Below are 12,838 nucleotides of genomic sequence, written 5' to 3' on the forward strand. Positions count from 1 at the left end.
TTGGACTCTGCAGAGACAATCACTATTAATAGTTTTTTGAGTAGCTTCCCAGAATGTTTCTGTGCACATATGTATTATTTCTCCTTTTCAGTTTTTAAAATGCAAATGAACTTCTACCTTTGCAGTGCTATTCTGTATCTTATCTTTTTCATGTAATATATCTTAGGCATTTTCCATTTCTATATGTATAGATTTTTAAAACAACAACTTCATAGCATTTAATTCTGTTGATGGATTGAAAATGTATTTAACTAGATTTTATTGATGGACTTTTAGATTTTCAGTTTTTGATATTTCAAATAATGCTGCAGTCAACATCCTTAAGTACAATACTTACAGGACAAATTCATTCCTAGTACTGGAACTTGGTTTAGTGACTACTTAAAATCTTGACAGAAGTTAGCAAATTGCCTTCCATCTCTACATCTTTATTGACATCAGATATTATCTAATCATTTAGTTTTTGCAAAGTTGTGATTAAAGAAAAATAGCATTTCATGGTTTGATTTGTATGCCTTTATTATGAGTAATGTTGAACACTTTCATATATTTATTGACTATTGATGTTTTCTTTGGGGTTGTGTGGTTTTTTTTTTTTTTTTCCTACTTGTTAGAAGTTCCTTAGAAGTTTGAGGACATTTTCTCTGTCATGTAATAGTTGTAGTTTATTTACTTTAAATATGGTACTTTTGTATCCAAAGTTTACATTTTTCTATAGTCAAATTTATCACAATTTAAAAAAAATGGATTCTGAGTTTTAGATCCTGCTTGTAAGGCTGTCTCTATTCCAAGTCATACTTTTTTTTTTTTTTCCCCATGATCTATTTGAAAAAGATACTTTTATGGCTTCCCTTCCCTTCTTTCTCTTTCTCTTCTTTGGTTTAAAATTTTGATTTTCCTATAATTTGTTTGGTTTTTGTTTGTTTGTTTTTTGAGACAGGGTTTCACTGTGTCACCCAGGCTGGAGTGCAGTGGTGCCACCATGGCTTACTGTAGCCTTGATCTTCCGGGCTCAAGTGATCCCCTCACCTCAGCCTCCCAAGTAGCTGGAACTACAGGTATGTGCCACCATGCCCAGCTAATTCTTTTTTTTTTTTTTTTGGTATTTTTTGTAGAGATGGGGTTTTGCCATGATGCCTAGGCTGGTCTTGAACTCCTGGGCTCAAGCAGTCCTCCCACCTCAGCCTCTCAAAGTGTTGGGATTACAGATGTGAGCCACCACACCTGGCCTTGGACTAGTATTTCTTCATTTGTCTTTTTTAAGTGGGGAGGTGGGAGGGGCTAATTTTTTTGATTATTATATGTTTATTTTTCCAGATGAAGTTTGGTGTAATTTTATCATGTTAAGAGATTATTTTGTTTAGCATTGAATTAATAGATTTAGGGACATCTGTACAGTTCCGCACTTCTGAGCTTTTTTTTTTTTTTTTTTATCCAAAAGAAAGCTATGTCTGGTTAGGTAAATCATACACCTCTATCCAGAGTGTTTTTTTTTTTTTAGGTTTTTCTTTTTAATGAAGGTCTTAGAACTATTTTCCTTTTATTACCACTACGTACTTCTAAATATTAATGTTTTTACAAAAGCACTGTAATGGGTTTTTTTTTTTTTTAAAGAAATAAATTTTCAATTACTTCTTTTGGATGTCCCAGATACACTAATCGTTTGCAAGTAACAATAATATGGCCTTCTCATTATTTCCAGCCTTCACACCTCAGGAGAGTATTAAAGGGTGGTATTGGAGCACACCCTCAGGACATGTTTGTTTTCAAATTTAGATTCTCTGTGGCTATTCCAGTCTCTATAGAGATCTGAAAAGAACATTTAGTGCGGCCCTCTCATTTTATAGTTCAGGACACAAGACCAGAAAGGCCACACAAGGACTACGTGTGTTGTAACTGAGAGTAGGCTCTGGGTCTCTTGACCCACTGAGCAGTGCTCTTTCACTGTAAGATGCCAGTACTAGGGAAGCTCACCTTCAGATCTCTGCTAGGTCACTCCCTGGCTGCAATAACCTAGTGAGACCACAGAAATCATCCAGACAGGTTTTAAAACATTTTTTTCTTTGTTTCAAGTAATGTCTGCTGTATGATAGATGACTAAAGAAAATACTGGCAGTAGTATATTCCTTCAGATACTTGACTTAGAAGATTTCATTATGAGAGAGGCAAACTTTAGGTGGTTCACAAAACCTTAGCTTGTTGTCAAGTTTAGACAAAATTATGTTTTCTAATTTGCCTGTGCTTTAAAAATTTGGTGTGCTCAGTCCATCAGAGGGGAGGACTGGGGTTTTGCTTTTGCCTTAATCAGTGGCAAGATACTCTTGCATATTGGTGCTTATTGAACACCTACTGTATTTCAGGCACTGCACCACAGATACGCATACAAAAATAAGAGAGACCAGCCTGGGCAACAAAGTGAGACCCCCTCTCTATACAAAATTAAAAAAAAATTAGCTAGGCATAGTGGTGCATGTCTGTAGTCCCAGCTACTCGAGAGGCTGAGGTGGGAGGATCACCGAAGTCCAGGAGGTCAAGGCTGCAGTAAGCTGTGATTGTGCCGCTGCACTGTAGCTTGGGTGACAGAGCAAGACGCTGTCTCAAAAATAAGAAAGATGGTCTCTGTCCTTGATAAGCTTCTCCAATTAGATGCACCTATTTGAAGTTTGATTTTCTGTATTTCCTCTAATTTTCCAAATAAAAAAATTTTTTGACTCTGGCTTGGGCCACCTTCTGAAAACATTTCAGACACATCACTAAGTTGCTGCACATCTTTTTTAATGCAGTGCCAGGGAGATAATCCAGGAGTTCAAGACCAGCCTAGGCAACATGGCGAGACCCTTTCTCTACAAAAAATACTAAAATTAGCCGAGTGTGGTGTTTGCCTGTAGTCCCAGCTACTTGGGAAGCTGAGGTGGGATCGCTTGAGCCCAGGAGGCAGAGGCTGCAGTGAGCTGTGATGGTGCCGCTGCACTCTAGCCTGGGCAACAGAGTGAGACACTGTCTCAAAACAAACCATGCAAAGCTGATTAGAAAGGGTAAGTCCCTCAAGGATAGTGCCCCTCCTTTAAAAATAACTTTCTGCTTGTACTCTACTTTGGACCTGGTAAGTTTGCTAGGTACGGCTTAGCATACATCTTATTGAAAAGTTTGAGAGTCCAGGTGCAAGGCTTACAATTCCCTCTTCATGCTAAATCAGCAAGGCTCCGTTCCTGTTACAGTTTCAGTTCTGGAACATGCTGTCCTATTTTAGCATGATGTTGAAACTAATAGAACAGACAGTGACACAAAAGCACTCTGCAGATTTTAATGTGGCCAATTAGACCTGGCTGTCCTTTGAGAAGAACCTAGTTGATGTTAATACTAACATAAAGATAGTTTGGGAGGTTTTTTTTTTTTTTTTTTTTTTTTTTTTTCTAATTGTAAGAAGGAGTGCAGAATAAAAGACTGGAACCACATTAGCTGAAGGTAAAAGCAAAGACCGGTGTGGTGTTGAATAAAAACAGGGGACCATTCATACTAATGGCTGTATTTAAGTCACCCAAGGCACATTTGGGTGGTGAGGAGACTGCTTGTTGGTGGTGAGGCATGGGTGCAGTGAGTTGTTATGCCAGGAAAGGAGCACGATTAAGCCAGCGGTCTCCATTACAGGCTGCTTGGCATCCTGGGCTTGAAGCCAGGGGACTGACTCAAGTCTAGTGTCTTATTCTCAGACAGTATTGATGCTAAAACCTTTTGAATACTGATGGAGGTAGGAATTTATCTTGTAAAGACCTCTAGGGATGGAAAGGTCCACACTGTCTCCTAGAAGCTCTTCCACATGTCCCTGGGCAGAGCTATTCCATAGTGTCTCCATTGTGTTTGCATTAGTACTTTGCCCTTTCCACCTAGATACCTGTCATGTCAAGAAACATCACCTTCCTTAACAAAAGTAAAACCCAGAAACTCCACTGGGGTTTTTGCTGATTTTCTTTGCTGGCTGCCATCAAGACAGTCCCCAGCACAGTTGAAGGGCATCTAAAGACAGGCCTGACAGTTTAAGAAACTGACATTGAAGATTAGAGAATAGCAGAATATTATAGCTGTAATGTAATATTAAATCCAGATGGCTGTTCTATAAGTTTAATGTGCTTAGAATTACCTCATAGAGCTTGGATCTGTGAAGTCTGAGGAGGAACTTAGGAGTCTGTGGTCTGAGGCAGTCCTGGGACCACTCTTTGAGAAGCGCAGCTCTGCAGAGATCATCTGCTTTATGAGGCACAGTGGGCTTGGGCACAACCCCCTGTTTCTTCATCTTATAGCCTGGATATTCACTTACCTGTTGATTGATTGCAACTCTCAGCCATTAGAGTCATCTGGGGAAGTTGGAAACAAACTTGGCCCCTCTCCCAACCAATGAAATTGGGATCCATAGTGGGTAGGGCCCTTGCAGTGGTCACTTTTAAAGCTCCCAGGTGGTTCAAAGGTGCAGCCAGGATTGAGAAACACTGCGTTAGCATAGACTTTGCTCCCTATAAGATGCATCTTTGTTTGCTTTACCAGGCACTCTTAAGGCTCATCTTGGATATTTATACTTCAGGGTAAATAGATTCAGAAAGGGAGACTTGATAACAAATTGAGAGGCTAAGGGCCTTGATACAACTCTCAGTTTGTCCACCTTTTGACCACTTAGTTGGTCTTGGTGTAGGTCTGGGGAAGGGTGTGAAGGGACCGTGGAGTTCTGGAATAAGGGCTCCTTGCCTCTGACTGAGAGTCCAGAGGTTGCAATTCAGTGACCTTTGGGCTGCATCTGACCAGCAGGTACATTCTGTTTGGCCTGCAGTGTGGTCACAGGTGGCAGTTTTAAAAAATCTGAATGCCAGCCTCTAAAAATCAGCTTTTCCATAAGAGCATACTCACAGATCTGATGACATTTGATGGACGACTTGGTGCTAAATCAATGCACTTATGAGTGTGGGTTTATTAATTGTCATTTCGCCAGGTTACCCCATTCATAAGAATGATGATGGAAATGGAATATGATTTAGCAACATTTCCTTCTGATTCTATTAGAAGGCAATGGGTTTTGATACTCAAATTTTAGTTTCACCATTTTCACCTTTTGCTCGGCATCAAGCCCTTCTAAGGCTGTGCTCGAATAACAGAATCTGGCTTGGGAAATAGCAGTCCTGGGTTTAGTTTTGATTTTGCTGAGGGAGCCTAGGGCTCTCTCTGGTTCTGAGTGTCCTCATTTATGCAAAAACAAGATCAAATTATTTCCAAGGTTCTACTTATTGGGATTCCAAGACATGAATGGCACAAGAACAGAATGGAGACGCCTTGGTTGAAGTCAGAGTGTAAGAGGGTTAACAATGAAACTGGCCTGGAGAAGTCTGGGAGGCGTGAGAGGGAAGAGCTGGAACCAAGCGCAGAAGCTACAGTGAAACATTTAGGTCCTAACCATCCACACAGGCCATAGATGGAAGGGTGATCTTGGGAGATGGAGCACTCCACCACTGGAGACGTCACACGAAGGCCAGGCAGCCACTTGGAGGTAATGTTGTGGGCACCAAATGGTGGATGAGTCCCTTCTGACATGTAGAGGTAGGGGGGAGGAAGCAAGGAACCCCCTCATTCTACTTCCTCTCCTTCAAAGGGGAGTATGGCTCACTGTGATATGCTCTGCCCACAGAATGGGATGTCAGTGCTTGGTTGTTTTTAAACACTGTATTTTTAATTTTTCAAAAATATTTACGACAGTAAAGGTCGTACTATGCACAGGGGGACAGATGCCTTTGATGTGTCCCCCTTTCATTTCTACCTCAAAACAAGGTTAAGGCATAAATTACTCCGCTGGGCACCAGGCACGCCCCTTGTCCTTGGGGCATTATCACTGGTCATACCACTTGTCCTGGGGGCCGGCAGATGAGATATTTGCCACTGAGGCTGCACAGGCTCCGGGAGTCCTTGCACGCTCTTTATTCAGTGCATTCCAGAGGGGACCCCTCAACAGCGCTGGCCCTTCCCTGTGCACTGGTGGGCATAAGGGAAGGATGGGAGGCTGTGTGTGTGTGTGTGTGTGTGTGTGTGTGTGTGTGTGTGTGTGTGTGTGTGTGTGTAAGGATGGGAGGCTGTGTGTGTGTGTGTGTGTGTGTGTGTGTGTGTGTGTGTGTGTGTGTGTGTAGGGAGGGGGTGATAACAGGGAGGGGAGGCTCCCTACCCCTACCCCTGCTGCCCAGCTGCAGCCGGGCCAGTGCGTCCATGTCTAGGGGCAGGCTGCAGCAAGAAGACATGTGGGAATGCACAGCCCCAGGGATTGTGTCATCCACATGCTTCCCATGAGGTACCTGGGAACAAAAGTGACCCGGGAGGGTTGGCAGCTGAGAGCAAGGGGCTGCAGCTGGTGGGGGAATGTGTGAGGTGCCGTCAATGTGAATGCACGTGGGTGCAGAGCCTGGCTGCCTCTCATCTCAGGACAGCATCCAGTATCCTGGTCCCACTTGCCTGGCCATCAGTCTCCACATCTCAGAGTCTTTCTTCATCCCTGGCTTGCAGCTGTCACCATCAAGCCCTTGGGCTTGGGTTCATTCTTCGGGAGCCCCAGGGGCCTATCTATGGGGAAGGGAGTGGGTGTGACTTGGGAGCCAATGGAGGGGTGGGATGGGTGAGAGAAAAGGGCAGAATTCAGATCTGTTCTGTCTTGGGTCCTTCTGGAACTAGAGTCCTGGAGTGTACAGATTGGGTTTGTTATTTACAGTCTTCCTCCCTGGGTTTCTCTGGAGGATGGGGATGATTACGAATTCCTAGCACCTTAGTAGCTGGGGCAGCAAATGCCCTCCACAGAGCCTGAGGGAGGCCTTGGCGTGGGCCTGGGTGTGTGTAGGGGTGTCCCTTTAAATCCCTAGGGGTCTGTGTTGAAGGTGTCCCAGTCTCCCAGTAGGGCAGTTCCACTTAAAACCAGCTTGAGTTCCATTCTGGAGGGAGCAGGTGCCATTGCTCAGGAGATGAGGTCAAGTGCAAAGCCAGCTGGCTTACTCTCCACTCCAGCTCGGTGGGGCCACAGGCCTGGGTCTCAACACCACCTGGACTGGTGTCCTGGCCCCCATCAACTCAAACTCTCCTCTGGAGCCTCACTCCAGCACTTTGGGGGTGGGGTCCAGACCAGGCTCCCTCCTGCGCCTGGCACTTTTAAAGAAGCCGAGCTGTGAGGAGGCAAAGGGAGACGTCTCAGAGGAGGACAGGGTGGGCAAGGCCTGCCCCAGCTTTCCCTCCACTACCCTTCCTTGGGACTCCTCCCTCAGGACTTCCTTGAGTACCCCAGCTCATTCTGAGCGCCCCCTCCTCCAGAACTGCCTCTGTGGACTGGAACACAGTGGATGAGACCATGGGCTGCATGCAAGAAGTCATGCTGGTGCCCACCATCTTGCTGTGTGACCAGCCCCAGCCAACATCCCTCTCTGGGCCTCCTTCATCTGTAACAGGAGGAGGCTGAGACCAGGGGTTTGTAACCAGAGCTTCAGAGACAGAGATGGACTTTGGAAAGTTTGTTAACAGCTTGACATTGTGGGAGAAATTTTGTGCAGTTGTTTCTACTTGGTTTTTTTTTTTTTCTCTAATAATAGGAACCTTAGTTTTCATCAGTTTCTCAAAGGCACCCACAAACAGGTTAGAGCCATAATCTGAGTGCCCTCTGTTGGCCCTAACCAATGTGTCTGCTATGGCGAGGGGCGGGGTGCCAGCTCCCCTGGAGAGGAGAATGTGGCAGCGGCCACGAAGTTCCAGGGGCTGAAGCCTGGGCCCACCAGCCAGGATGCTGCTCCTTCCCTCCCCTGCCGGGGCCCTCACCTTCCACAGTGCCAGGACCAGCAGGGCCAGCAGTAGGAGACCCCCCAGGGTGCTTCCTACAATGATCCAGATGGGGACCTGCCAGTCCTCTTGCTTGGAGATCTCAAACACGATCTGCAAGGGGAGGGGGGCCAGGCCAACAGCATTACTCTTCTGGGGCTGGGGTGGCAGTCCAGGAGGGGCAGGAGGGTGGAGACAGCTGGCACCTGGTTGGGGAGCTGCATCCTCTTCCTCAGGGGGATACCAGAGGGATGGGTGGACAGGCCAGCCGAGGCCTCAGGATGACCAGTGCCTGAACAGCCGACACTGGGTTCAGTGGCCCAGGTGATCCTGCCTCCTTGAGACACTTGCTGCCTTTGGCCTCAGGGCCCTGCCACTCCCTGGATCCTCCTCCCACTACATGGGCTACTCCTTCTCCCTTTGCTGCCTCCGCATCGCCTCCCACGCTTCTAAAGGTCAGTGTGTCCCACGGTTCAGTCCTTGCACCTCTTCTTTTTCTAGAGTCACTTCCTGGGTGAACTCAGGGCTGACTTTCCCATGAGTCACAGTAGTCATGATGCCAAGGCCCATAACACTTTTAGGAGCCCATGAAAATGTTTACATTTCTTTTAAAATTAGAGGAAAAAATGGAATAGAATCCAGCTTGGATAACATTTTTTTAATCTTTGTATCAACACGGTTATAAACCATAATTTTAAATACTTTTTTCCTATGGAGGAAGGCGTCCTAAAGGCAAAAGTGGCTAGGGCGTGAAGGTCAGAAAGTAAGCCCAGGCCAGCTCCCTCAGTCCTGTGGCTATCACCGTCTACATGCCGACTGCTCTCACATTTCTGTCTTCCGCCTGGATTCTCCGCTGAATTCCAGGCTCATACCGACTGTCTCCTGGCCTGCCTGGCAACTGTAACAGGCCCCTAACCAAGCTCTTAACACCCCAGCCCCCGAAGCCTGCTCCTTCCAGCTCTTTCTCACCTAAGCAAATGGCAGCACTATCCCTCCACGCTGCTCAGGCCAGAAGCCACATATCCATCACTGACCCTAACTCTCACACCCACACGGAGCCCAGCAGCAAAGTCTGTCCACTCTCCCTTGGAAACACCTGGAATGTGGCCACTCCTCCCACCTCCTGGGCCTGAGCGCCCTCACATCTCCTCTGGAGACTACAGCACTGCCCGACTGCCTCCCCTCTGCACTTTGTTCTCAGCACAGCAGCTAGAGGGATCCTTCTAACCAGGAAGGCCAGGCCTATGCTCTGCTCTGCTCAAGCTCACTCAGAGTGAAAAGTGCAGTCCTGGCCCTGGCCTGCAAGGCCTCCCCTCTCGGGTCCCGCCTGTCTTGCTGACCTCACTTCCTGCTCCCTCTCGCTCTACTCCAGCTTCCGGCCGCCTGGCCTCCAACATGCATGCCGTGGCGTGCCTGCTGCAGGCATTGCTATTCCCTCTGCCTGCAAGGGTTTCCCTCACAGCCACGAGACACTCCTGTCCTCCTCATGGTCTCTGTCTGATGTCACTTTATTGGAGAGGCTTTTCCCAAGTCCCCTGTATAAAACAGCACCGCCTGGCACTCCACCCTTAGACGTGTGCCTTTTTCTGGGTGGCCCTTATCACCAGTTGATAATGTTTATATTTATGTTTATTGCCCGCCTAGAATGTCAGCTGTAGGAGAGCGGGGGCTTTGTCTGTTTTGTCCCTGCTCTATCCTCGGAACCTGGAACCGTGCTGGGAATGTAGCAGGAGCTCAGCTAACATGTGGAGTGAATGGACCACCCGCAACAGCAGACAGAGCCCTGCTTTGGCCACTGACTCGCTGTTCAACTTGAGGCAAGTCACTGTCCCTCCTGCCTCATCTCACATGCCTCGGTGTGCATACCTGAGAGACGGCGGTGGGGACAGTGCCTCACAGTATTGTGAGGTCTGTCACCATGTTTGGCACACAGCTGGGGGCCAGCAAATGGCAGGGCCCTTATGTATGCTCTTTCTGTCCCTCAAGGCGGGGACCTGGCTCTGCCTCCCCAGCACTGGCACCTAGCACAGAGCCCAGCATACAGGGGCTTAATTTCAAGGTTGCTGGATTTCTAAAAGAGAAGTGAGGCATGGCCGGGCAGGGTGGCTCACGCCTGTAATCCCAGCACTTTGGGAGGCCAAGGCGGGCGGGTCATGAGGTCAGGAGATTGAGACCATCCTGGCTAACATGGTGAAACCCTGTCTCTACTAAAAAAGAAAAAAAAAATTAGCCAGGCGTGGTGGCGGGTGCCTGTAGTCCCCGCTACCCTGGAGGCTGAGGCAGGAGAATGGTGTGAACCTAGGAGGTGGATCTGGCAGTGAGCCGAGATCCTGCCACCTCACTCTAGCCTGGGTGACAGAGCGAGACTCCGTCTCAGAAAAAAAAAAGAGAAATGAGGCATCCAGAGACTATAAGAGGAATTTTTTTGGGGGGTTGAGTGGGGGTGGAAGAAGGAAAAGACACCCAAAAGACAAGCATCAATGTGAGAAGAAGGGTTCTCTGTGTGTGTGTGTGTGTGTGTGCGCGCGCAGGGTATGGGGGGGTGAGGGGGGTGCCTGTACTACACCTCCCTCTCTTGGATGCCGGGAGCATTGCAGCATCTTTCAAGATTCGGTTCAAACAAACTGTCTCCAGAAAGCTTTCCGGGGACGTCCCTCGCTCTGAACTGCTCCCCCCGGGCCTGTGCTCACCCGCAGATTGCTCTCACCCATTTATTGTCACTGTTTCCCTGTCTGCCTAATTTATCTCTGTTTCCCCTTTGGGGCCCAAGTCGTAGGAGAGACACCCAACAAATGCCAAATGAATGAACAAACAAAAAATCTCCTTAGGTGGATCCTGATACCCCTCTGCCTGGCATCCCCCCGCCCTAGCTGTGATTGGTTTTTGTTGGATTGTTTTATAAGGGATGCTTCCTGACCCCGCCTCTTTGCTCTCCAGCATCTCCCTGGGGTGGTGTTGGGCGCTTACTCCACCTCTGTAATAGGAATGCTTGCCTGGAGCCCAGGCTGACATTTCTAGGGTGTGGCCAGTGGAGGGCAGCAGCGTCCCACGCCTGGCTGCCCTGTCTATTTCCACTGGACTGGGCTTTGGTTGCTTGCTTTCTTTTACAAATTTATTTCTTTTCTTTTTTCTTCCTTTGCCACTTCTTCCAGGAATGGGCTTTTCTTTAAGACCTCACTTCTCATTGGGTCTCACAGAGTCTCACTCCTTTCCTGGACCCCGAATGAAGCCAATGTGATCTGTAACAATCTGCTTTTACCCAACTAACAGAGGCCGATACCGAGGCATCTCCCATCCTTTGGTCTTCACAAATTCAGTTCACACCAGACCTCTGGACCTTCCCTAGTGTTGCTCCTGAGGCCCATTTGTCTTGCTTTTTTCCCTCTTCTCAGCGGCCACCCTAACAGCTCACAGGTCTGCCTGATTCTCTCCTGCTGGGACATGTAGCCAGGGGTTGTAGGAAAACTCTATAGAGCACGGCCAACCCTTTCCCAAGCTGTCCGGCCTAAGCCCAGTTCTGCAGGGCTCCCAGGGGCTCACCTGGCGGCTGGGATCCTCCTCACGGAAGATGAAGGGGCTGTGGAACTGCCTCTGCAAGGCTGCGTTGACCATGATTTTCATGGATTTGTACTTGAGCTGTGCAATCAGAGGGCTCCTCAGAAGCTGGCCTGGAAGCTTTTCTTCCCGTCCCCTCCCCAGGCAGCCCCAGGTGGAAGACATCCCAACAGCCACCCCCTTTCCCTTCTTCCTTCCAGCCCAGCCCAGGGGCTCTACTTACTGCTTTTAGGGACCTCAACCACAGGTTCCCCAGTAGATGGAAATTGATTTCCTGGTTGGGGACCAGCCGTATATTGCAGTTGATGGAGACGACATCAGAGTTGCTGTGATTCTGAAAGAGAAGATGGGTCTCAGGGCTGAGCTGCTGGGCTAGGGGAGCAGGGGGCAGCAACACTGCTTGAACGACTGGGACTCTGCTCCTGGGGGCAGGGGCAGAGGACAGGGGACAAGGAGAAAGTTGGGAGTGGGGGACATGTGCATTGCGTCTGCCAGGGGATGACTGAAGGACAAATGAAGGATGGTATATCTGATGCTCCACTTGAAGCTGTACATTGTGACCGGCCTGGATATATTCCAGGGACAGAACTTTGGTTCAACATTAGGGAATCTATAAATGTTTCCTATCACTATATAAACACATTAAGATAAAAAATTCTATGATCGCTGCAACAGATGCAGAAAAAGTATTTTAGGAAGTCCAACTTCTGTTCATGATAAAAACTCCCAGGGAACTTCCTGAATCAGATAAAAGGGGTCTTCATAAAGTTCATGGAAAATGTGTATTATGGAAAAACTATGCATGGATTCCAAAACTTTTTTTGCACCAAAATAAACTCGTATTAACTTGTTGTAACCTATATGAACAGGATCTAGTTTGAGGCACTAAGAAAGATAAGACATCAGTTTGAAAAGAGCCCCTATCAGAGCAACATGAATTCTGCTAAAATTGAAGCAAAAACAAACTTCAAATTTATGGCGAAACTTGAGTGGAAGAACAGTGAAATCACTGATGCTTTATAAAAAGTTGATGGGGATGATGTCACAAAGAAATCAGCAGTTTGCAAATGGATAATTTGTTTTAAGAAGGAACTAGAGGGCTGGGCGTGGTGGCTCACGCCTGTAATCCCAGCACTTTGGGAGGCCGAGGCAGGTGGATCACAAGGTCAGGAGATCAAGACCATCCTGGCTAGCACAGTGAAACCCCGTCTCTACTGAAAAAATAAAAAAAGTTAGCCAGATGTGGTGGCACGTGCCTGTAGTCCCAACTACTTGGGAGGCTGAGGCAGGAGAATCACTTGAGCCTGGGAGGCGGAGGTCGCAGTGAGCCGAGATCGTGCCACTGCACCCCAGCTGGGTGACCGAGCAAGACTCTGTCTCAAAAGAAAAGAAAAGAAAAGAAAAGAATAGAAGGGATTAGAGGACACTGAAGATGGAGCTTGCAGCAGCAGATCATTCATAC

The 12,838-nt window shown here is 47.6% G+C and overlaps 1 protein-coding gene across 3 annotated transcripts in view; it reads right to left on the reverse strand.

The window, feature by feature from the left end:
• Positions 1 to 12,838, reverse strand: part of ITGA11 (integrin subunit alpha 11) — a 149,931-nt gene that overhangs the window by 5,905 nt on the left and 131,188 nt on the right. The window contains exons 27-30 of one of the 3 annotated variants that reach the window (XM_024232324.3): positions 11,600 to 11,710; positions 11,362 to 11,457; positions 7,822 to 7,935; positions 5,689 to 7,178 (exon numbers count right to left, since the gene is read on the reverse strand). In XM_024232324.3, coding sequence (XP_024088092.2) covers positions 7,107 to 7,178; positions 7,822 to 7,935; positions 11,362 to 11,457; positions 11,600 to 11,710 — 393 coding nt within the window. In that variant the 3' untranslated portion in view covers positions 5,689 to 7,106. Of the gene's footprint in view, positions 1 to 5,688; positions 7,179 to 7,821; positions 7,936 to 8,466; positions 11,253 to 11,361; positions 11,458 to 11,599; positions 11,711 to 12,838 lie in introns of those variants that run through there. The other 2 variants (XM_024232325.3, XM_024232326.3) reach the window with 2 other exon arrangements.

The sequence above is a fragment of the Pongo abelii genome, chromosome 16, assembly GCF_028885655.2.
Source record: "Pongo abelii isolate AG06213 chromosome 16, NHGRI_mPonAbe1-v2.0_pri, whole genome shotgun sequence".
In the NCBI taxonomy this organism is placed as follows: domain Eukaryota; kingdom Metazoa; phylum Chordata; class Mammalia; order Primates; family Hominidae; genus Pongo; species Pongo abelii.